Here is a 24299-nt window from a genome sequence, read left to right on the forward strand (position 1 = left end):
TATTACAGGTTTGACAGTAATAAACTGTCTTGGCTAGTCAATAAAGCTAAGTTGAAATTGAGCTGGTTTTAAGCTGTAGATCAAAAAGTTCGTGAAAAAGGTTGTACCTTCTCATTGGTAGTGACCTCTGTGTGTGTGAGGGGGGGGTGTCTGTGTTTTGTTTGGGGTTTTGTGTTTTGTTTCGGTTTTGTTTCTTTTTTTTTTATGAACAGTGTTCTCTCATTCTTCTTCTCCAGTTAATTGAATCATCTCAATATTCAGGATTGCCAATATAATATCTTCAAGAAGTGGTATTGGGGGGAGGAGGGGGCAAAAAAGCTTGCTATGCAAAATAGTACTTCTCTAGTGATGAATTGTTATTTATAGTCTTCTGTTACTTAAGAATGTGATTGCACATAATAACATACTCTGTTTCAGGAAAGATATTTAAGTTTAGAAACTACTAACCAAACAACCTCATATATCCAGTGCTTCAATTCTAATGTATACCTATTTTGAACAAGTATGTTTGCAGTTGTTATCTGACATGCAGATCAGATTTCTCATATATATAACTTAGTACAAGATCCAAACCCTAGAGTATGGTGTTTTATATGTTGTCTATATCTCCAAATAAATACAGTTTGTGGATTTGCATAGGGGGGGGAGTTGATTGATTTGGGGTGGTGTTTTTTTGTTTTTATTTTGGGGGGGTTGTTGTTTGGGTGTTTTTTAATTTACTGCTTGCAGAAAAAAAATTTTTAAGGAGACAGATGATTCTATAGTATTTCCAAGACACACAGGTGTATTGACCACAATGAAAATGTAACTTCTAGGACCAATGCATATTTAAGTGAAAGAAGTGTCAAAGCACTGATTCTTAGGCTTCCAGATCTGAAATTTAATGAAAAGGTCTTTGAGTGATATTCCACCTTTGAAGGCCATTAGTACTGTTTGAGCATCTTGGTCAATGACCCCTAAACCTGATAATAGATGGTAGTATAAGATTTAGAAACATTTCAAGAATGCATGCCAGACACTTCTTCTTCCTCCTACCAAGCTATTCAGATTAAATTTCTCTGTACAGAGTCATAGAATGGAATCATAGAATGGTTTGGGTTGGAAGGGACCTTAAAGATCATCTAGTTCCACCCCCCCTGCCATGGGCAGGGACACCTTTCCACTAGACCAGGTTGCTCAAAACCCCATTCAACCTAGCCTTAAACACTGCCAGGGAAGGGGCATCCACAACTTCTCTGGGCAACCTGTTCCAGTGTCTCACCACCCTCACAGGAAAGAATTTCTTCCTAATATCTAATCTAAATCTCCCCTCTTTCAGTTTAAAACCGTTACCCCTCGTCCTTATCACTACATGCCCTTGTAAAAAGTCCCTCTCCCGCTTTCCTGTAGGCCCCCTTCAGGTACTGGAAGGCTGCTAGAAGGTCTCCCCGGAGCCTTCTCTTCTCCAGGCTGAACAGCCCCAACTCTCTTATCCTGTCTTCATAGGAGAGGTGCTCCAGCCCTCTGATCATCTTCGTGGCCCTCCTCTGGACTCGCTCCAACAGCTCCATGTCCTTCTTATGTTGGGGGCCCCAGAGCTAAACGCAGTACTCCAGGTGGGGTCTCACGAGAGCGGAGTAAAGGGGCAGAATCATCTCCCTCGACCTGCTGGCCATGCTTCTTTTGATGCAGCCCAGGATATGGTTGGCTTTCTGGGCTGCAAGCACACATTTCCGGCTCATGTTGAGCTTCTTGTCAACCATCACCCCCAAGTCCTCCTCCTCAGGGCTGCTCTCAATCCATTCTCTGCCCAGCCTGTATTTGTGCTTGGGATTGCCCCGACCCACATGCGGGACCTTGCACTTGGCCTTGTTGAACTTCATGCGGTTCGCACAGGCCCAGCTCTCAAGCCTGTCAAGGTCCCTCTGGATGGCATCCCTTCCCTCCAGGGTGTCAACCAGCAAACTTGCTGAGGGTGCACTCAATCCCACTGTCCATGTCACCGACAAAGGTATTAAACGGGACCGGCCCCAATACCGACCCCTGAGGAACGCCACTCGTCACTGGTCTCCACTTGGACATGGAGCTGTTGACTGCAACTCTTTGAGTGCGACTATCCAGCCAATTCCTTATCCACTGAGTGGTCCATCGGTCAAGTCCATGTCTCTCCAATTTAGAGATAAGGATGTCGTGTGGGACAGCATCAAATGCTTTGCACAAGTCCAGGTAGATGACATCAGTCGCTCTTCCCTTATGCACCAGCGCTTTAACCCCGTCGTAAAAGGCCACCAAATTTGTCAGACATGATTTGCCCTTAGTGAAGCCATGTTGGCTGTCACCAATCACCTCCTTGATTTCCATGTGCCTTAGTATAGTTTCCAGGAGGATCTGCTCCATGATCTTGCCAGGCACAGAGGTGAGACTGACTGGTCTGTAGTTCTCCGGGCCTTCCTTTTTTCCCTTCTTGAAAATGGGGGTTATGTTTCCCCTTTTCCAGTCAGTGGGAACTTCACCAGACTGCCACGATTTCTCAAAAATGATGGATAGTGGCTTAGCAACTTCATCCGCCAGTTCCCTCAGGACCCGTGGATGCACCTCATCAGGTCCCATGGACTTGTGCACCTTCAGGTTCCTTAGATGGTCTTTAACCTGATCTTCTCCTACAGTGGGCGGTTCTTCATCCTTCCAGTCCCTGCCTCTGCCTTCTGTGACTTGGGTGGTGAGGCTAGAGCACTTGCCGGTGAAGAGGGAGGCAAAAAAGTTGTCGAGTACCTTGGCTTTCTCCATATATTGGGTAAGCAGGTCTCCCGTTTCCTTCCGGAGAGGGCCCACATTTTCCCTAGTCTTCCTTTTATCACTGACAAACCTATAGAAGCATTTCTTGTTGCCCTTGACATCCCTGGCCAGATTTAATTCTATCAGGGCTTTACCTTTCCTAACCTGGTCCCTGGCTGCTCGGACAATTTCCCTGTATTCCTCCCAGGCTACCTGCCCTTGCTTCCACCCTCTGTAGACTTCCTTTTTGTGTCTGAGTTTATCCAGGAGCTCCTTGTTCATCCATGGAGGCCTCCTGGAGTTTTTGCCTGCCTTCTTCTTTGTTGGGATGCATTGCTCCTGAGCCTGGAGGAGGTGGTCCTTGAATACTAACCAGCTTTCTTGGGCCCCTCTTCCCTCCAGGGCTTTATCCCCCAAGGGACTCTCCCAAGCAGGTCCCTGAAGAGGTCAAAGTCTGCTCTCCTGAAGTCCAGGGTGGTGAGCTTGCTGCATGCCCTCTTTGTTGCCCTATGGATCTTGATCTCCACCACTTCATGGTTGCTGCAGCCATGGCTGCCCTTGAACTTCACGTCCCCCACCAGCCCCTCCTTGTTGGTGAGAACAAGGCCCAGCATGGCACCTCTCCTCATTGGCTCCTCTATCACTTGGAGAAGGAAGTTATCATCAGTGCATTCCAGGAACCTCCTGGATTGCTTATGCCCTGCTGTTCTCTCCCTCCAACAGATATCAGGGTGGTTCAAGTCCCCCATGAGGACCAGGACCTGTGAACGCGAGGCTACACTTATCTATAGAATGCCTCATCTGCTCGGTCTTCCTGGTCAGGTGGCCTGTAGCAGATGACCACTATACTGTCACCTGTCCCTGCCCTCCCTTCAATCCTGACCCATAAGCTCTCGGTTGCCTCCTCCTCCATCCCCAGGCAGAGCTCCATGCACTCCAGCTGGTCATTGACATAGAGGGCAACACCTCCTCCTCATCTCCCCTGCCTGTCCTTCCTAAAGAGCCTGTATCCTTCCATTCCAACAGTCCAGTCATCAGAGTCATCCCACCATGTCTCTGGGATGCCAATAAGGTCATAGCCCTTCAGGCACACGCACATCTCTAGCTCCTCTTGTTTATTCCCCATGCTATGTGTGTTTGCATAGAGGCATTTCAGTTGGGCCCCCAATGAAGCTGACATACTGGCTGGAATTCCTTTGTGCTCCTCTTCTGGCGCTCTCCTGCTGACCTGCCATCCTTCTCCAGTCTCTGGGCATCTATTGTTGGCCCTGGCATCAAACTGACAGGACTGGGATGGACTGAGGTTCCCCTCCCCCAGCAACTCTAGTTAAAACCCTCTTCACCAGCTTGTCAAGCCTATGACCTTTGCAAGCCTATGAGTCTGAGGTAAGATACTGTTGATCAGTGGGTACATCTTTCCTGTTGCAAAGTAGATCTCAGCGAAGCAGGAGCACAGAGATACTGCCACTGGGAGTCACAAGTGGCTTACTCATAACGTCTTGCATGGATGTGAAGCACTGACTTGGAAGCTCAGTGGGGGCTTTTGGGAGCCAATGACTCTCAGATTGCCATGGTTCAAGTCTTTCTGTGTGTTTCTCAAATCTGATTCTACATTATTTTTGGTTCCTGTGCTGAAGTTGCTAATTATTTACATGAGGCACAAGGAACATAGCTATTAGAGAATTTTGGATTCTGCAAAATATAATGTTATGGGGTTTTATAACTTGAGCATAGGTAAGTTCCAGTAAATATGTATCTTTCCAGCTAAAGTCTTGTTAAGGACTTTGGGTTTATTGATGTCAAATTATCTCAATTATTAAAGCTGTAATTTATATACAAATCCAGATTTTTGGTTTGAATTGTTTTTTACATCTACCTCTTGATAACAGAAAACTTAATTCAACTCCCTTTGAAGCTGTTGGGCATTTTTACCTGTTATCCATTCATGATAAGTTTCTATCCTTCCAGCTGAAATGACTTTATAACATTTTTATTTCTATGAAGAATGTTGAAATTAAAGCAGCAAACCTGTGATGAATACCTGATTTAAAAACAAAACAAACAAAAACCCCCAAAAAACTAATGTGAGTTACTGTTTTGTTTCTCAATATGTACAGTGAAGACTGGCAAATGTCTGGGTCAGGGTCAGTATCAGGAACTGGTTCTGATTCTGATTCAGAGGAAGATAGAGAGAAAAGCAGTTGTGAAGATAGTGAATCTGACTATGAGCCAAAAAACAAGGTCAAAAGCCGGAAACTTCCAAGCAGGTAACAAGTCTTGCATTTTAGATACTCTGGTACTATTTCTAATTTGTAATCAAGTATTGTACTACTGTACAGGCAAATGAAAACATTAATATTTATTACAGAACTTGAAGACTTTTTTAAGCTACAAAAGATGCTATCATACCAGTGGTTTGTGTTGAATGCCTCTTTCCTGTCTGCTCCAAATGAAAGTGGTGTAACTGAGCAGTCATGAAATATACATATTCAGAAACAAATACAGAAGGCTTGTAGTTGTCCGTGTTGAAACCCTACTGTTGTGTTGTATCTTATTGTCTTCAAGAATTGAGCCAAAAAGCAGCAAAAAGATTGCAGGACAAAAAAAGAGGCAGCTTGATTCATCGGATGATGACGACTATGACAAGAGAGGATCTCGTCGCCAGGCAACAGTCAATGTTAGTTACAAAGAAGCTGAAGAAACCAAGACAGATTCTGATGACTTGTTGGAAGTTTGTGGAGAAGATGTCCCGCAGCCTGAAGAAGATGAATTTGAAACTATAGAGAAGTTTATGGATAGTCGAATTGGCCGAAAAGGAGGTAGTTTTTTTATTGGTGTTCTTAAGATGCTGCAGTGCATTGTGGTACAATGTAAATAGCAATTGTTCTCAGCTGTAGGTAACCCGTGATGTTTGTAAAGAATAAGTTTAAAAATACCAGAAAATAATCTTATTTTGTTTTTCATACTCATAAGGATGTTTCTTTTGTAAGCCTTATAATGTAAAACATAGAAGAACTTAAGTAACTAATTAATGCAAAAAGAAAAAATGAGGTGGAATATAGCTCCATATTGCATAAATGCATACCATACTGTTACACCACTATTTGTACAGTTTATTGATACCTGATAGGTATAAACTGTATACAGGGGGGTGGAGAAAAAATGGACTGGATAAGACAGCTAACCAGTAGCCTGAATGCTGAAGGATGATGTTGGGAAGGCTGAACCATTGAGATTGTGATTTCAGTTATTCCTGTACAAATAGTCCAGATACAATGCAATGGATGGTGGAATCTAAAATATCAGTGGTGTGCTTGCATGTGCACTTCTAAAAGCAATTTTATGAATGATGGTAGGGGTGTCATATTTCCAGCAGCTGATGGATGCAGCGTCCTGCTTATGTGTGGGTTTTTTTTTTTTTTAGCCTGCAAATTAGGGTTCTGATTATAGAAAACTTGGGCCTACTCACACTTCAGAACTGCCTTTCTCCATTAGTTATACCTGATCTCTAGAGTTTCTGACCTATCTCAGAGCTTGCACTCTCTTTCCTCTCAACTTTCTTTTCCCATACTGTCTTAAATTCTAGTGTATTCTTACTCTAGCCCCTTACTCCAATGCACAGTGTCACCACTGTGTTAAAAGCCTTTTGGACTAGGCTTCTTATATTCTGCATGCCCAGATGTTGTTACTGCTTGTGCTGTCCTTTGCTGTTGCCATGCTCTGTTGCTATGTCTGTCCCTTGCACCTGGTTGGGTCCACTTCCTTATTTGGCTCTCCTTACAGAAACGAGCCTGTTTCCTGCTGCTAGTGTGCTTCAGCTGTAATACTGACTGTATTTAATTAAAAATTACCCCACATAGGATTCCAAAGATGGGGGGGAAGTAGTAAAACAAGTTTAGGAAGAAATAGTTCAAGAGCAGCCCATCCCAATGAGCAGGAAGTCAGGCAAAAATGCCAGTAGGCCTGCATGGATAAACAAGGAGCTCCTGGCAAAACTCAAAAAAAAAAAATAGGAGGTATACGGAAGGTGGAAGCAGGGACCAGTAGACCAGTAACCTGGGAGGAATACAGAGACACTCTCCAAGCATGCAGAGATGCAGTTAGGGAAGCCAAAGCCCACTTGGAATTGAATCTGGCGAGGGTTGTCAAAGGCAACGAGGGCCTCTATAAGTATATAGGTGACAAAAGGAAGACTAGGAAAAATGCAGGCATGCTGCTGAATGGAGCAGGGTCCTGGTAACACAGGACAGGGAAAAGGCTGAGGTTCTGAATGCCTTCTTCACCTCAGTCTTTACTAGCAAGACCAGCCTTCAGGAATTCCTGGCCCCAGAGACTGGGGGAAAGACTGGAGCAAGGAAGATGTACCCTTGGTGGAAGAGGATCAGGTCAGGGAATACTTAGGCAAATTGGACATACGTAAGTCCATGGGCCCTGATGAAATGCACTCACGAGCTCTGAGGGAACTGTCAGATGTCATTGCAAGGCCACTCTCGATAATCTTTGATAATGGCAACTGGGAGAAGTGCCTGAGGACTGGAGGAAAGCAAATGTCATAGAATCATAGAATGGTTTGGGTTGGAAGGGACCTTTAAAGGTCATCTAGTCCAACCCCCCCTGCAGTGAGCAGGGACATCTTCAAGTAGACCAGGTTGCTCAAAGCCCCATCCAACCTGGCCTTGAATGTTTCCAGGGATGGGGCATCTACCACCTCCCTGGGCAACCTATTCCAGTGTTTCACCACCCTCATTGTAAAAAATTTCTTCCTTATATCTAGTCTACATCTACCCTCTTTTAGTTTAAAACCATTACCCCTTGTCCTATTGCTACAGGCCCTACTAAAAAGTCTGTCCCCATCTTTCTTATAAGTCCCCTTTAAGTATTGAAAGGCCGCAACAAGGTCTCCCCAGAGCCTTCTCTTCTTCAGGCTGAACAACCCCAACTCTCTCAGACAGTTCTCATAGGGGAGGTGCTCCAGCCCTCTGATCATTTTCGTGGCCCTCCTCTGGACCTGCTCCAACAGGTCCATGTCTTTCCTGTGCTGATGACTCTAGAGCTGGACGCAGTACTCCAGGTGGGGTCTCACGAGAGGGGAGTAGAGGGGCAGAATTACTTCCCTTGACCCACTGACCACGCTTCTTTTGATGCAGCCCAGGAGACTGTTGGCTTTCTGGGCTGTGAGCGCACATTGCCGGCTCATGTCCAGATTTTCATCCACCAGCACACCCAAGTCGTTCTCTACAGGGCTGCTCTCAATCCCTTCATCCACCAGCCTGTATTGATACTGGGGGTTGCCCCGACCCAGGTGCAGGAGCTTGCCATTAGCCTTGTTGTACCTCAAGAGGTTCGCATGGGCCCACTTCTCAAGTTTGTCCAGGTCCCTCTGGATGGCATCCCATCCCTCAGGCGTGTCAACCATACCACTCAGCTTGGTGTCGTCTGCAAACTTGCTGAGGGTGCACTTGATCCCACTATGTCATTGATGAAGATATTAAACAGTACTGGTCCCAGTATGGACCCTTGAGGGACACCACTTGTCAGTGATCTCCATCCAGACATTGAGCTGTTGACCACTACTCTCTGGATGTGACCATCCAGCCACTTCCTTATCCACCAAACAGTCCATCCATCAAATCCATATCTCTCCAATTTAGAGAGAAGGATGTTGTGAGGGACCATGTCAAAGGCCTTACAGAAGTCCAGATAAACAACAGCTGTAGCTCTTCCCTTGTCCACTGGTGTAGGGTGTAGTCACTTCATCATAGAAGGCCACTAGGTTGGTCAGGCAGGACTTGCCCTTGGTGAAGCCATGCTGGCTGTCTCTAATCCCCTCCCTGTCCTCCATGTGCCTTAGCATAGCTGTTCCGTGATCTTCCCAGGCACAGAGATGAGGCTGACAGGTCAGTAGTTCCCAGGGTCCTCCTTTCTACCCTTTTTAAAAATGGATGCAATGTTTCCCTTTTTCCAGTCACCAGGGACTTCACCTGACTACCATGACTTTTCAAATATCATGGAGAGTGGCTTGGCAACTACATCAGCCAGTTCCCTCAGGACTCGGATGCATCTCGTCAGGTCCCATAGACTTACATATATTCAGGTTCCTCAGGTGTTCACGAACTTGATCTTTCTCAGATGGTCATGAACTGAGGGACAGTCGAATCAGGCAAATCAAGAAACGGTTACAGGACTGGAGCCACAGCCAGGGTTTGGCTACATAAACCATGGGACTTGCTTTGAGAAACCTGGTCTACTGGGGGCCAGTGGGGTCCATCTGACAGAGAAGGGGAAGACCATCTTTGGTCATAGGCTTGCCAAGCTGGTAAAGAGGGCTTTAAACTAGAGTTGCTGGGGGAGGGGAACCTCAGTCCATCCCAGTCCTGCCAGTTTGATGCCAGTAAATTGGAGAGACATGGACTTGACAGATGGACCACTCAGTGGATAAGGAACTGTCTGGATGGTCGCACTCAAAGAGTTGCAGTCAACAGCTCCATGTCCAAGTGGAGACCAGTAATGAGTGGCGTTCCTCAGGAGTCGGTATTGGGACCGGTCCTGTTTAACATCTTTGTTGGCGACATGGACAGTGGGATTGAGTGCACCCTCAGCAAGTTTGCTGGTTGACACCCTGGAGGGAAGGGATGCCATCCAGAGGGACCTTGACAGGCTTGAGAGCTGGGCCTGTGCGAACCGCATGAAGTTCAACAAGGCCAAGTGCAAGGTCCCGCACGTGGGTCGGGGCAATCCCAAGCACAAATACAGGCTGGGCAGAGAATGGTTTGAGAGCAGCCCTGAGGAGGAGGACTTGGGGGTGATTGTTGACGAGAAGCTCAACATGAGCCGGAAATGTGTGCTTGCAGCCCAGAAAGCCAACCATATCCTGGGCTGCATCAAAAGAAGCCTGGCCAGCAGGTTGAGGGAGGTGATTCTGCCCCTTTACTCCGCTCTCGTGAGACCCCACCTGGAGTACTGCGTTTAGCTCTGGGGCCCCCAACATAAGAAGGACATGGAGCTGTTGGAACGAGTCCAGAGGAGGGCCACGAAGATGATCGGAGGGCTGGAGCACCTCTCCTATGAAGACAGGATGAGAGAGTTGGGGCTGTTCAGCCTGGAGAAGAGAAGGCTCTGGGGAGACCTTCTAGCAGCCTTCCAGTACATGAAGGGGGCCTATAGGGAAGCGGGAGAGGGACTTTTTACAAGGGCATGGAGTGACAGGATGAGGGGTAACGGTTTTAAACTGAAAGAGGGGAGATTTAGATTAGATATTAGGAAGAAATTCTTTCCTGTGAGGGTGGTGAGACACTGGAACAGGTTGCCCAGAGTAGTTGTGGATGCCCCCTCCCTGGCAGTGTTCAAGGCCAGGTTGGATGGGGCTTTGAACAGCCTCGTCTAGTGGAAAGGTGTCCCTGCCCATGGCAGGGGGGTTGGAACTAGCTGATCTTTAAGGTCCCTTCCAACCCAAACCATTCTATGATTCTATGATTCTCTTGCAGTGGGGGGGACTTTGCTCCCCCAGTCCCCATCTTGTGATCCATCTACTCGAGAGATGTGGGAAGAGAGGTTGCCAGCGAAGACTGAGGCAAAACAGTTTTTGAGAACCTTAGTCTTCTCGTCTGTTGTTACCAGTTTGCATGTCACTCCTGTCTGCAAGGAGAACCCAGGGAACTACAGGCTGGTCAGCCTCACTTTGATCCCTGGGAAGGTGATGGAGCAGCCAATCCTGGAACCCATTTCCAGGCATGTGAAAGACAAGAATGCAGATGATGCCAAATTGGGAGGAGTGGCTGAGGGTGGTGCTGCTATCCAGAGGGACCTTGAGAGGTTGGAGAAATGGGCTGACAGGAACCTCATGAAGTTCATCAAGGGGAAGTTCCAAGTCCTGCACCTAGGGAGAACAACCACATGCAGTACATGCTGTGGGGCTGCCCAGCCAGAAAGCAGCTTTGCAGAAGAGGCCCTGGGGGTCCTGGTGGACACCAAGTTGAATATGAGCCAGCAGCGTGCCTTTGTGGCAAAGAAGGCTAATGGTATCCTGGGCTGCATTAGGCAAAGTATTGCCAGCAAGGTCGAGGGAGGTGATCGTTCCCCTCAGCACTGGTGAGGCCGCATCTGGAGTATTGTGTCCAATATTGGGCTCCCCAGTACAAGAGACTGATGGCACTGCTGGAGAGAGTCCAATGAAGAGCCACGAAGATGACGAAGGGACTGGAGCACCTCTCCTATGAAGAAAAGCTGAGAGAGCTGGGATGGAGAAGAGAAGGCTCTGGGGGGATCTCATTAATGTATATAAATACCTGAAGGGAGGGTGCAAAGAGGACAGAGCCAGGCTCTTTCCATTGGTGTCCAGTGACAGGACAAGAGGCTATGGGTGCAAACTGAAACACAGGAGGTTCCATCTGAACATCAGGAAAGACTTTTTTTGACCATGAGGATGACTGAGCACTGGAACAGGTTGTCCAGAGAGTTGATGGAGTTTCCCTCCTTGGAGATATTCAGAAGCCGTCTGGACGTGGTCCTGGGCAACTGGCTCTAGGTGACCTTGTTTGAGCATGGGGGTTGGACCAGATGACTTGCAGAGATCCCTTCCTACCTCAACCATTCTTAGATTCTGTGAACTGGATTTATAGCACCCATAGTAATAATTGAATAGTAGGCTATTCAAGTCTCAAGGCTGATGAAGCACAATGTCGAATATCTGTTATATTCTCAGAGATGAAAAGGATATAGCAAAGATAACAGCAAGCAGTGTTAGTGGAGAATTCTCTGGGGATCACTAGAAAAACTAGGAATGCTAAGAAAATTCTCATGAGATGAGATACTGTAGGTTAGATGCAGAGTTTTTTGGTTGCTTTTTTGAATCTCGTTGGTATACTTGTGCATGTGTTAATATAGCTACATCATAATTCTTCAAATAAGAGGAGTGACATAGGAGTTGTAGATATAATTAGTCAAGTTACATGCTCATATAAGAGCATCACAAATTGCTTTCTGCAGTATGTTTTTTACTGGTTAAATTATGGCAGTGCATGCTTAATCAAGCCTTATGGTATGGTTTCTTTATCAGCCACTGGTGCTGCAACCACCATCTATGCAGTTGAGGCAGATGGTGACCCAAATACTGGGTTTGAAAAGTCAAAGGAGCTAGGAGAAGTACAGTATCTTATTAAATGGAAAGGCTGGTCACACATCCATAATACTTGGGAAAGTGAGGAAACACTGAAGCAACAAAATGTTAAAGGAATGAAGAAACTGGACAACTATAAGAAAAAGGATCAGGAAACAAAACACTGGTGAGTATTTTTATAACTACTTCCACGTTGCATATTTTTTGTAACAATATAGATGTTTTATTGTGTTTCTGTGAGTTCTTTTGCCTCTTTGTGAAGGCATAGTTTCAAGTGCCTATACAACAGGAAGACAAAAGCTTTAAAGTTGAAGTTTCCCTAGCACCTTATGATCCTGTAAGATTCTGAGCATACCAACTGTCCTGGTTTCGCTGGGATAGAATCATAGAATCAATTTTCTGTTCAGGAAAGCAGCACTTTTGAGAAGACTGTAGCACTTGATATGGTGGGAACAAAGTTGATAAGACACTTTGTTTTAGTTCATGGCCAGCCATGGTATGCGGGTTTCCATGGTGATTAAGGCCATTAGCAACTTTGAGTTAGCCAGGTGCTTAAGCTAGAAGGAGCGAAAGCCAGGGCAGCTGGCCCAGGCTGGCCAACGGAAGTATTCTATATCATAAACATCACTATAAATTGGAAATTTTGCTGGGGGCGGCCTCTCTCTTCTCAATGGTCACTATCCCTGGAGGGTCTTGCCTGTCATTCTGCTCCTGAGGCGTGCTCTCCCATTCATTGTGACCCTCACTTTTTCGCTGGAGCTGTGATGCTCGCAGTGTTTGACATCTGGCATTCACTGCTGGGAGTGCGTGGCTCGTGACCACTATATGGGCTGAGTATAACTGTGTATTTTGTATTAGCATTAGTATTGATATTGGTTTTATTTTATTAAATCTGGTTCCATTTCAACCCACCAGTCTCCTTCCTTTTCCCAATTCCCTTTCTCAGCTGGGGAGGGGTCATTGGGTGATAGAACAGGTGGTTATTGTTTAGCCCTGGATGCAGGCTAAAGGAGACACCAACTTTACTTGAGCAAGTGAGAATACTCACACATCTTGTAAAATCAGGCCTTTAAGGAAGCAGCTTCTGCAACTAGATTTTAATGTGTCTGTTATAAATGAAATTTTAACAAGATGGGTGGTGGGTTTTCTGGTTTTGTTTTAAATCTTACCTTTTACTAATTTTGTCATTGATTGATTGTATTTTGATCAGAGTTATTCAGGAATTGCTGCAGAGATTAAATAAAAATCAGAAGTGGCTAAAGCACTCAAAAAATTACAGCATTTAGTTTTCTTGGCTCAAACTTCTGTTAAAGCCTCAGAAGCAAGAAGTGAAAAAAATCCTTATGTTTTAGTGCTATGTTTTGGTATTCCATTTTATTAGTATGTTTAATATAATCTATGAACAGTGGTGGGATTTTTAGTGACTCCTACTCATAAGATAGATTCTTATAGTAAGCCATCAGTGCTGTTCCATGAAAATACCATGTGAAGTACACTACTCAGTGTTGAGAACAGATGTTGTAAATGATCTGAGTGACTAGTACCAGCTGTAGCTGATAGTAATGTCTCTTGATAAGCTTTCTCAGTCATCAGTGATGAGGTACCTAGGCCAGATGCAACACTTTTATAGCAGGAATTTCAAAGTTGTAGCTTTTTCAAAGCAGCTCTCTAAGCAGCATTCCTATGGTGTTTACGTTCAGAGCTTTAAAATTGACAGATTTTCTTAGTTTTAGAACTACACAATGTAGTAAGTGCTGCAAATAAATTCCCATTTCAGGCTGAAAAATGCTTCTCCAGAAGATGTGGAATATTATAACTGCCAGCAGGAACTTACAGATGATCTACATAAACAGTATCAAATAGTGGAAAGGATAATTGGTACGTGGCAAACTTCCAGATGGAAAACAGTGTTGAGAATATTACAAGTTTATTGCTTGCATGTTGAATTTATAGTTAAGAAATTTAGGTTATTAATATCCCTAACAACTTAAGGCAAAACAAAATCTCTGATGAAGAGAAAAATTGTCATACTGTCTTTGCTGTGAAACTAGTTCATGTTGTCTTATCACCTAAAATGAGTGTTTTCTTAAAATATAGAAGGAAAATATTGATCTGGTATCTGTGATGCATTTCTGCAGCTCATTCAAATCAGAAATCAGCAGCTGGTTATCCAGATTACTATTGCAAATGGCAGGGTCTGCCTTACTCAGAATGTAGCTGGGAAGATGGTGCTCTCATTGCCAAAAAATTTCAGGCGTGTATTGATGAGTATTTTATCAGAAATCAATCCAAGACCACTCCGTTCAAGGACTGCAAGGTGAGTGTGTGTTTCAATGGATTTATACAGTTGCGATAATAAAAAAAAACAGACACATTTTATGCATCCAGAAATAAGATGCATATTATGAAATATTTTTTGAATGTTGTCCATAACAGTAATAATGATAGCTATATTTATATATGTAGCAAGTACCACTATTAAGAATAGCCTTTTGTAGATATTTGTTCCCTACTTATTTTATTGCCATTCAAAGATGGAATTGTTTAGTACTTTAATTTGTTTTAAAAGTAACCTTTGTGAATGAGTTCATGCCACTTCTTTTGTGGAATTTATTAGATCAGCGGTCAAACTAATTTTAGCTTGCAAATGGGTTGATATTGTTATATGGCCTAGTTGTCTGTGATGAATAAAGACTAGGCTTAATGACCAAACAGATTCCTACTGCTACTTTGTTTCTATAAGAAGACGTTTTGGTAACTTCACTTAGTAGTAGGACTGATGCTCAATTTGCTTTTGACAGATTCTAAAACAGAGGCCGAGGTTTGTTGCACTAAAGAAGCAACCATCTTATATTGGAGGACATGAGAGTTTAGAGTTAAGAGATTATCAGTTAAATGGACTGAACTGGCTTGCTCACTCGTGGTGCAAGTAAGTATAGTCTTAAATTAGTCTTCCTGGTTTTAATTTGAAAGCATTTGTAAATTTATTTGTTTATTTTTTGTTTTTTAGAGGGAATAGTTGTATTCTTGCAGATGAAATGGGTCTGGGTAAAACAATACAAACAATTTCTTTTCTGAACTACCTGTTTCACGAACATCAACTGTATGGGCCTTTCTTGCTAGTCGTGCCACTTTCTACCTTGACATCTTGGCAAAGAGAGATTCAAACTTGGGCTCCTCAGATGAATGCTGTGGTTTACTTAGGAGATATAACTAGCAGAAATACGGTGAGTATTTCTTTCTATCATTGAAAAAGATTAGTGGTAAACAAGACTCACTTCATGTTTCTGTCTTATGCTAATCTCCAATATTTTGATTAGGAATGAGCAAATACTTATTTGAAACATTGTATGTGTTTAAAATGCAAATTAAAAGCATAAATTTTGGTCCAATATAAATGTATGTGAAAGATTTCATTCCTGCTTAATAATAAAAAGGATTAAAAATGCAACCTTGCATTTGAAAATAAATTGTCTTTTGTCATGTGCCTATTTAGGCACATAAAATAAATATTTAAGACAGACAGACATAATCTTAATTTGTTTTCTGAAAGGAGGAATGTAAGTAACCTTATTCACTAAAGTTTAAAAAAAACACACCACAAAAAAACCATGCACACACAAAAAAAAACCACCAAAAAACAACAAACACCCCCTCCACTGTTTAATAACTTAAAAAAAAAAAAAAAAAGCTTCACGTGTTATGTTCCTTTTTCATGATCAGATTATTGTATGTCACTTAACATTTATATTGCTGTAGTACCTGAAGTCATCCCGATCAATAAGACCATTTTTCTCTAGCTTATAGTTCCCTTGATTCTTCTTGTAGATAAGAACTCATGAATGGATGCATCCACAGACCAAGCGATTAAAATTTAATATACTTCTAACAACTTATGAAATTTTGCTCAAGGATAAGGTAATCGCACTTACTTCTTCAGGGAGATAAAATCATTTGTAGAATGTAAAACTCCTTTAGAGTTGGCACATATTTGGGTTCTGGGCCATTAAATGGATGGGGAGTATGACAGCTTTACTCTTGGAAGTATGACAGTGAAGTTTTCTTTAAGCACTTTTAGATTTTATGTGTGTGTGATGAGGCTTTCTGCCCCCTCCCTTCCCCCCCCCCCCCCCCCCCCCCCCCGTATTGACTGGGTAAAGCTTCTTTTTCTTCAGTTTGCTTGAGCTTCACATTACTATAGTAATTTCTTAGCATCTCAAAAATCTATTTTCCTGTAGACCCTCATCCAGGAACTGAAAAAACAAACCAATCCCTAGCCCCAAACATCTGTGATTCACAACTCTGAAATCCCATGTTTTATGTTTGTATTTGTGTGTGCAGTATTATGTATATGTATATTACTACCCTCTTCATGATGGTAACACATAGAGTTATTGTTAATCCTAACAGCATATGGAAATTTTAATTTTAAAAGTTCTGCTTGTTGGCTTTCTATTTCATTTGTTTGTACATGCTGGAAAGAAGAGAGTCAATAGTGGATTTTTTTGTTTTTGTGTCAATTGAAAATTTATAGATCAGCTTTTTGCCTTCCCCTTCCCCCCAAGTATAAACTTGGTTTATACTTTCCTTTTAAACTTGGGATGCCTGCATAGCCTTTTGTTGAATCTAGCAAACATAAAAAACATAATTAATACTAAAAACATATAGGTGTCCATTTGTTATTAAAATAAAAGGAGTGATGGTGTATATATAACCTCATGTAAAAGGTCAGAAAATGCATAATATATTAACTTGTATAATGTCTTCCCCCCCCCCCCCCCCCCCCCCCCCCCTTTCCCCCCGAATTTCTTTAAGTCATTCCTTGGTGGTCTGAATTGGGTGTTTATAGGAGTTGACGAAGCTCATCGTTTAAAAAATGATGATTCCCTTCTGTACAAGACTTTAATAGACTTTAAGTCTAATCATCGTCTCCTTATTACTGGAACCCCTCTGCAAAACTCTCTCAAAGAGCTTTGGTCTTTGCTGCACTTCATCATGCCAGAAAAGTAAGGAACGTGATGATTTTTTTCTTTTTTTTTTGTTTTTTTTTTTTTTTTTTTGTGGTCAAGTTTCTTACAGCGGAATATTGTAGTGATTGGAGAATCAATAAAGAATTGCATTGTGAAATAGTTTAAATATTTTATATAAAATAGATGCACATATTATTCATGCTGTTCTTGATAAATTGTTTTGGTAGCAGTTGTCAATTTTTCTGTTTTAGCAGTCCACAAAAAAGATAGATTGATGTATGGCTCAGAACCCTGAAAAGATGCTTCATCTTAATAGGAAAGTCACATGGATTTACTCTAGGGAAACAAAATGGGGCTGAGGATGTCTTCTTTTCTGTGTTAGTACCATGAATGAAAACAAGATTGTACCACGATGCCTGATATCCAGTAGTTCAGTCAGGCAGCCAATTTGCCCTTATGATTTGCATAGAATAAGTTTATTGTATTGATGTTATTCTATACTGACCTCTCTTTATATTTGGGATAAATAAGAGCACATGTTCTTTTCGGATATCTTGTAAATACAAAGCACTGTAGCTCCAATTAGTTTCAGAGCTACGCATTGCATTGACTTCTTCAGAACCTTACAAGCACTAAGGTTGTTGTCTGGCACCTATTCTTCATTTGATCACAAAGTCCATTCTCTTAGTCTGTTAGCACATAACAGGATAATCACATTTCAGCTAGTCCATACAAGCTGCAAAAAGTATGTGAAGCAATCTGTTCTCTTGCACTTCCTCCTGCTATACAACTATTTTTTTCATGCTGCTCTTGAGAAATATAATGGAATTTCTGCAACCTTCTACCTGGGTTTCCATGCAGAAAAGTAAAATGTTGGGTTTTCATTGGAGAAATTAAAATACAGTAGTTGTTTTGAATTTTCATTCTGCAAAAGTGTTTGGAAATTTCCATTCTCCTATTTGCAGACAAAATATTTGGGATTTCTTGTGAGATGCAAATTCAGAAACTTTTTAAATAAAACAGAGGGGAGTGAGGAAGAAGTCCATATGTGTTTGTGCGCATGTGGTATATTTATGGTCTTTGTGTGTCTGTGTTCATGGTATGTCACTATTTTATCTTTATTCTTTCTTATGTTGAAGGTTTTCTTCCTGGGAAGATTTTGAAGAGGAGCATGGCAAAGGTAGAGAGTTTGGTTATGCAAGTCTTCACAAAGAACTTGAACCATTTCTACTGAGAAGAGTCAAAAAAGATGTAGAAAAGTCTTTACCTGCTAAGGTTGAACAAATTTTGAGGATGGAAATGAGTGCATTGCAGAAGCAATATTACAAGTAAGTAATGACGCTTTTTAATTCCTGCTATTTTAATGATATATCTATATGAAAATTACTGAAGTGTAATAGTTCTCATAATGCAATTTGAACTGATTTTGAGAGCTTACTTCCTTCATATTTCCACAAATGGTTAGAAATTACTTCCATTGCACATTCTATATCATAGGTGGATTTTAACCAGGAATTATAAAGCCCTGAGTAAAGGTTCAAAAGGCAGTACCTCAGGCTTTTTGAACATCATGATGGAACTCAAGAAGTGTTGTAACCATTGCTACCTCATTAAACCACCGGATGATAATGAATTCTATAATAAACAGGAGGCCTTACAGGTAATACCTTTTTTTTTTAAGTGTTTTTACATCTCTAATATGAACCCAGTGATTTTATAGTGTTCTGGCAATTTATTAGTTCTTATTAAAGTATATTAAGAACAAGTTCTCTATTAAATGTGCATCCTGGATTTTACAGGTAAGTGAATTGATTATTTTTGTTTGTTTGTTTCTTAACTAGAACTGAATAATAGAGAGATCAATGCTAAATAAAATATCCCTGGCTTGAATTATGATTGAAATAAATAGGAAATAGTTTGAAATAGTCTGTGTATTTTCAGACTAAATAAACTTAAGACCTATTTTAAACCCAGATTAAAACAAAGCAGTTAAATAAACAGGTAAATTGAATATAAATGCAAATGCATGTGACTGGCAGTGATACACCAACAATCCATGTGATAGCAGAAAGTAATCTGCAGAATCTCTTTAAGCTTCTTTGTAATCAAACACTGTTCTCTACATGCCTTCAAACAACCAAAGCAAAAGGAAATAAAACTAATAAACATTCAAAGCTTAGCCTGTTTTTGTTGTTGTTATAAATGAAAGTAATTATAGCATCACTACCAAAGATGGTCTGTGATTGTGTTGTGGGTTTATAGTTTGGGTCTTTTTTTGTAAAGGTTAACTAATCTTTGTACTAAAACTGTTGAGAACTACAGCAACAAATAAAAGGACTGTTATAATTGATGCAGTTTATAACAACATAAATGTTTCTAAAGATCAGGGGTTTTTTTTCTGTAAGCTTTGAAGTTCATAATTTAAATACTTTCCCAAAACTACTAGATTAAAATCACAAGCTGTCACTGCACAAGCTATTTTATATTATAAAGTACTTATCAAAGCTAAAGGATGTTAGTGGAAAGGTGTCCCTGCCTGTGGCAGGGGGGTTGGAACTACATGATCTTTAAGGTCCCTTCCAACCGAAACCATTCTATGATTCTATGTTTTGTTTGCAACTTGGTACACTCTAACTGCTTAAATTTATAATTAAACTAAGAACTGTTCAGCCATTATTGCTAATAATTGCATACTTGTAACAATGGTTTCCTTGGCTCATCTGAATAAGCTTTGTTAGCTCTAATTATGAATGATACATCCTTCTCATTTCTGGCATAAAGAATAAAAGCACCTAACTCCAAATTTTTTTATTCCCCAAAATTCTATCCTGAGCCTCTTCAGCTGAAGAGGCCTAATATTTCCAACATTAAATTCGGCATGCACCTGAATTTCTGTTCTAGTTGTTCCCACTGGAGCTGAGAAGGCTTAACATTGTAACCTAGATAAAGCCTGTTGACCTCTACAAACAAGATTCTTCTCACTTTTATCTTGCCTGAGAAACTTGACTGACTAGGCATTGTTTAAAAATACTTACAGGATCAAGTAGCAATGCTTATTTCTGTTCAAAGGACAGAAAGTGAGGAGCAAGTAGTACTAAGGTAGTCAGGTAGTCTCTTTTGTTGTTGTTGTTTGTTTATTTGGTAGAAAAGAAATTGAGTCTACACTGTAACTTCTCTAACTCATAGCGCAGTATATTTACTTAATATTTTAATGAAATGTTAAGATGCTGTTTTATGAACCAGAAGTGAGAAATGCATTTATTTGAAAAATATGCTAGTCAGTACTCCTGTTGATTTCAGTTAGAGTACTTAATGCTTTTATAATGTGTTTTTACAAGATCAGGACTGGCTAAATACTTATTAAACTTTCATGTTCAGTTAATGAACGTCTAACCATCTGCAGTGTATATTAGTGTTGAGGTGAACTTAATGCATATTGCAAAATTTCTTGTCTTGTAGCATTTAATACGTAGCAGTGGGAAACTAATCCTTCTTGACAAGCTACTGATTCGTCTACGAGAACGTGGCAACAGAGTACTGATTTTCTCTCAGATGGTGAGGATGCTAGACATCCTAGCACAGTATTTGAAGTATCGTCAGTTTCCCTTTCAGGTAAGAATTTTGCTGGTGGTAGCCAAGCAGCCTTGATCTTTACCGCTTTATCTTAAGAAAAGTGTCCTTTTTGTAGAAAGATTTATGAAAGTTTAATTTTATGTACAGGAAAAGACTGGCAATTACTATATGCTAAATAGTATTTTGAAATGAAACTGATGAATTAGAAAGATGAACTGTTACATTACTCTTATTCCCCCCCCCCAATTGTTTTAGCAATTGAAAATTCAAGTTACTCCAATGAGAATATAGTAGGAGTTCCTTTTTAACTGTATTATTCAATCTCTTTAGAGACTTGATGGATCAATAAAAGGGGAATTGAGGAAACAAGCCCTGGATCATTTTAATGCAGAAGGATCAGAGGTATGGTATTAGTGGGTGGTTGTTTTTTTTAATCTGCTCAGCTTTATTTTTTTCCCCCAAGAAATATAACAAATAATACAGAAAAATTGAAGATAGAATAAAGTGAGGGATGTATTATGTTGAAATTCCATTGTTATTGCCTACACTATAAGGTTTAGGACTCTTAACAAAGAAAAAAAAAAAAAAACAAACACAAATCCAACACCAAAAAAAAAAACAAAATCCCCAAAAACAAACACACGCAAAAAAAAAACGAAAAACCTAAGAGGAGGTGTCTTCATTTAGCCTGCACCCAGGGCTAAACAATAACGGTTTTTCTCTCACCCAATGTCCCTTCCCCAACCGAGGAAGGAAATTGGGAAAAAGAGGGAGACTAATGGGTTAAAATTAAATTGGTGTTGGTTTCTTTATTTTATTAAACCTATGATAACACAAAACACACAAAAGTATACTTAGCTACAGAGTGGCAGCAGGTTGTCTACTTGGGACACTTTGATCTTAGCAGCTTGATCCACCTGCTGGTTGTTTTGCTGTTCCTCAGTGGCTCTGCTTTTGGGTACGTGGGCATCTACGTGACGTACCTTCACAACCAGCTTCTCTAATCGGGCAGCAATATCCTGCCATAATTCAGCTGCCCAGATGGGTTTGCCTCTGCGCTGCCAGTTTTTCTTCCAGTGCTTCAGCCATCCCCACAGGGCATTAGCTACCATCCACGAGTCAGTATACAGGGAGAGCACTGGCCTTTTTTCTTGCTCAGCAATATCTAGAGCCAGCTGGATGGCTTTTACTTCTGCAAACTGACTCCACTCACCTTCTCCCTCAGCTGCTTCTGCCACTAATCGCATAGGACTCCACACAGCAGCTTTCCACTTTCGCTGCTTGCCTACAATACAACAAGATCCATCAGTGAACAAGGCATGATGCTTCTCATTCTCTGATAGTCCATTGTATGGTGGGGCTTCTTCAGCGCGCATGACCTCCTCCTCTAGCAACATTCCAAACGCTTTGCTTTCAGGCCAGTCCATGATTACTTCCAGAATTCCTGGGCGATTGAGGTTCCCTATTCGGGCCTGCTGAGTAATCAATGCAACCCACTTACTCCACGTAGCATCAGTTGCATGATGTGTAGAGGGGGTCTGCCCTTTAAACATCCAGTTCAACACTGGCAGTCTGGGTGCCAGGAGGAGCTGTGCCTCAGTGCCAATTACTTCTGAGGCAGCTCAAACGCCTTCATAGGCTGCCAGTATCTCTTTTTCTGTTGGAGTATAACAGTCCTCTGATCCTCTGTATCCCCGACTCCAAAATCCCAGGGGTCGACCTTGAGTCTCCCCCAGTGCCTTTTGCCAGAGGCTCCAGGTAGGACCATTCTCCCTGGCTGTGGTATAGAGGACCCTTTTTACATCTGTTCCCATCCGGACTGGTCCAAGGGCCACTGCATGGACTATCTCGTTTAATTTGCTCAAAATCCTGTTGTTGCTCAGGGCCCCATTTAAAGTCATTCTTCTTTCAAGTTACTTCATAGAGAGGGCTCACAGTCTGACTGTAATGGGGAATGTGCATCCTCCAGAAGCCTACTATGCCTAGGAGAGCTTGTATCTCCTTTTTGTTAGTTGGCGGAGACATCGCTGTTATTTTGTTGATCACATCCATTGGGATCTGACAGCGGCCATCTTGCCACTTGATCCCTAAAAACTGGATCTCTTTTGCAGGTCCCTTGACCTTCCATGTTTGATGTCAAAACCAGCTTCCAGAAGGATTTGAATGACTCTTTCCCCTTTCTCAAAAACTTCTGCTGTATCCCCCCATACAATGATGTCATCAATGTACTGCAGGTGTTCCGGGGCTCCACCTTTGTCTAGTGCAGTCTGGACCAGTCCATGGCAAATGGTGGGGCTATGTTTCCACCCCTGGGGCAGTCGGTTCCACGTGTATTGGATGCCCCTCCAGGTGAAGGCAAACTGTTGCCTACGTTCCACTGCCAAAGGAATGGAGAAAAACGAATTTGCAATGTCAGTCGTGGCATACCACTTGGCTGCCTTTGACTCCAGTTGGTAATGGAGTTCTAACATGTCCGGTACAGCAGCACTCGGTGGTTTGACTTCGTTCAGGCCACGATAGTCCACGGTTAGTCTCCATTCCCCACTGGACTTCCGCACTGGCCTTCTGGGACTGTTGAAGGAGGAGCGTGTTTTGCTGATCACTCCTTGGTTCTCCAGTTGACAGATCAGCTCATGGATGGGGATCAGGGAGTCTCTATTAGTATGATGTTGTCGCCAGTGGACCATTGCAGTAGCCATGGGCACCTTTTGCTCCTCGACCCTCAGCAGCCCCACAATAGAAGGGTCCTCTGATAGACCGAGCAAGGTAGACAGCTTTTTAATTTCTTCCGTCTCCACAGCCGCTACACCGAACGCCCACTGGTATCCCCTTGGGTCCTTGAAATACCCTCTCCTCAGGTAATCTATGCCAAGAATGCATGGGGCATCTGGGCCAGTCACAGTAGGGTGCATCTGCCACTCAATCCCAGTCAGACTCACTTCAGCTTCCACTACAGTCAGCTCTTGGGAGCCCCCTGTCAGGCCAGAGGTAGAAATAGATTCAGTCCCTTTATAGTTTGATGGTATTATGGTGCATTGTGCATCAGTGTCCACTAAAGCCCTATACTGCTGTATCTCTGTTGTGCCAGGCCATCGAACCCATACAGTCCAAAAAACACAGTTGTCTCTCTCCTCCACCTGGCTGGAGGCAGGGCCCCTCTAATCCTGGACATAGTGTTTGTTATCGACATCTCGGTTTGGGCGGCTCACGTAGATTTGATCGCCATTATTCACATCTGGTAAATAGGCATCCGAAGCCCATCTACACTGTCTGGAGAGCTTCCCATTGGAAACTGGAGCAACAAGTTTCCTGGAAGAAACCCCGTTCCTAATCAGTTCACCTTGCAACTCATGTACGTGTGTCCGTAAAGCCGAGGTAGGTTATACATCCCATTTCCTCATGTCTTCTCCATGGTCATGTAGGAAAAACCACAGGGTGCCTTGTGATGTATACCGTCTCTCCTGAGGAGGTCTTGCAGGGGAACGCTGTCTCCTGATGGCTGAGACATTCTTTAGTGCACGTGGGAAGTGGGGTCTGTCCTCCATCTGGGACAATTTTTCCAACACCTCACCAAGCAGTTCTGTGCATTTGTCAGATGTTTTTTCCATAGCTGAGATGCTGGCCCATGGGGAGGAAACGAGAGTGCATATTGCCGCATCTGATGATCTATGTCGCCCACCATTGGTGCATTAGCATCTGCCTAGCTAGGTAACGCTAATGTGTTGGCATACAACTGTGGCACACTCAGTATCCACTTGTGCCACGTGGGTCCAGTAACTTTGAGTGCATCTGGATCTAGTGGTGTCTGTGGGTCATCCAGGTCAGCAAAAATCAGCTCCCGCACAGCTATTTCCCTTAGATTCTTAACACCTCTCTCAGTGGTTGTC

The 24299-nt window shown here is 42.4% G+C and overlaps 1 protein-coding gene across 4 annotated transcripts in view; it reads left to right on the top strand.

Moving 5' to 3' along the window:
- Positions 1–24299, top strand: part of LOC137675684 (chromodomain-helicase-DNA-binding protein 1-like) — an 85862-nt gene that overhangs the window by 36080 nt on the left and 25483 nt on the right. For all 4 annotated transcript variants that reach the window (XM_068421853.1, XM_068421854.1, XM_068421855.1 and 1 more), the window contains exons 6-18: positions 4872–5021; positions 5320–5573; positions 11810–12035; positions 13647–13747; positions 14008–14186; positions 14671–14798; positions 14880–15096; positions 15698–15787; positions 16685–16875; positions 17979–18167; positions 18337–18499; positions 20299–20451; positions 20743–20814. In XM_068421853.1, coding sequence (XP_068277954.1) covers positions 4872–5021; positions 5320–5573; positions 11810–12035; positions 13647–13747; positions 14008–14186; positions 14671–14798; positions 14880–15096; positions 15698–15787; positions 16685–16875; positions 17979–18167; positions 18337–18499; positions 20299–20451; positions 20743–20814 — 2113 coding nt within the window. The remainder of the gene's footprint in view (positions 1–4871; positions 5022–5319; positions 5574–11809; positions 12036–13646; positions 13748–14007; positions 14187–14670; positions 14799–14879; positions 15097–15697; positions 15788–16684; positions 16876–17978; positions 18168–18336; positions 18500–20298; positions 20452–20742; positions 20815–24299) is intronic.

The sequence above is a fragment of the Nyctibius grandis genome, chromosome W, assembly GCF_013368605.1.
Source record: "Nyctibius grandis isolate bNycGra1 chromosome W, bNycGra1.pri, whole genome shotgun sequence".
Classification (NCBI taxonomy): Eukaryota; Metazoa; Chordata; class Aves; order Nyctibiiformes; family Nyctibiidae; genus Nyctibius; species Nyctibius grandis.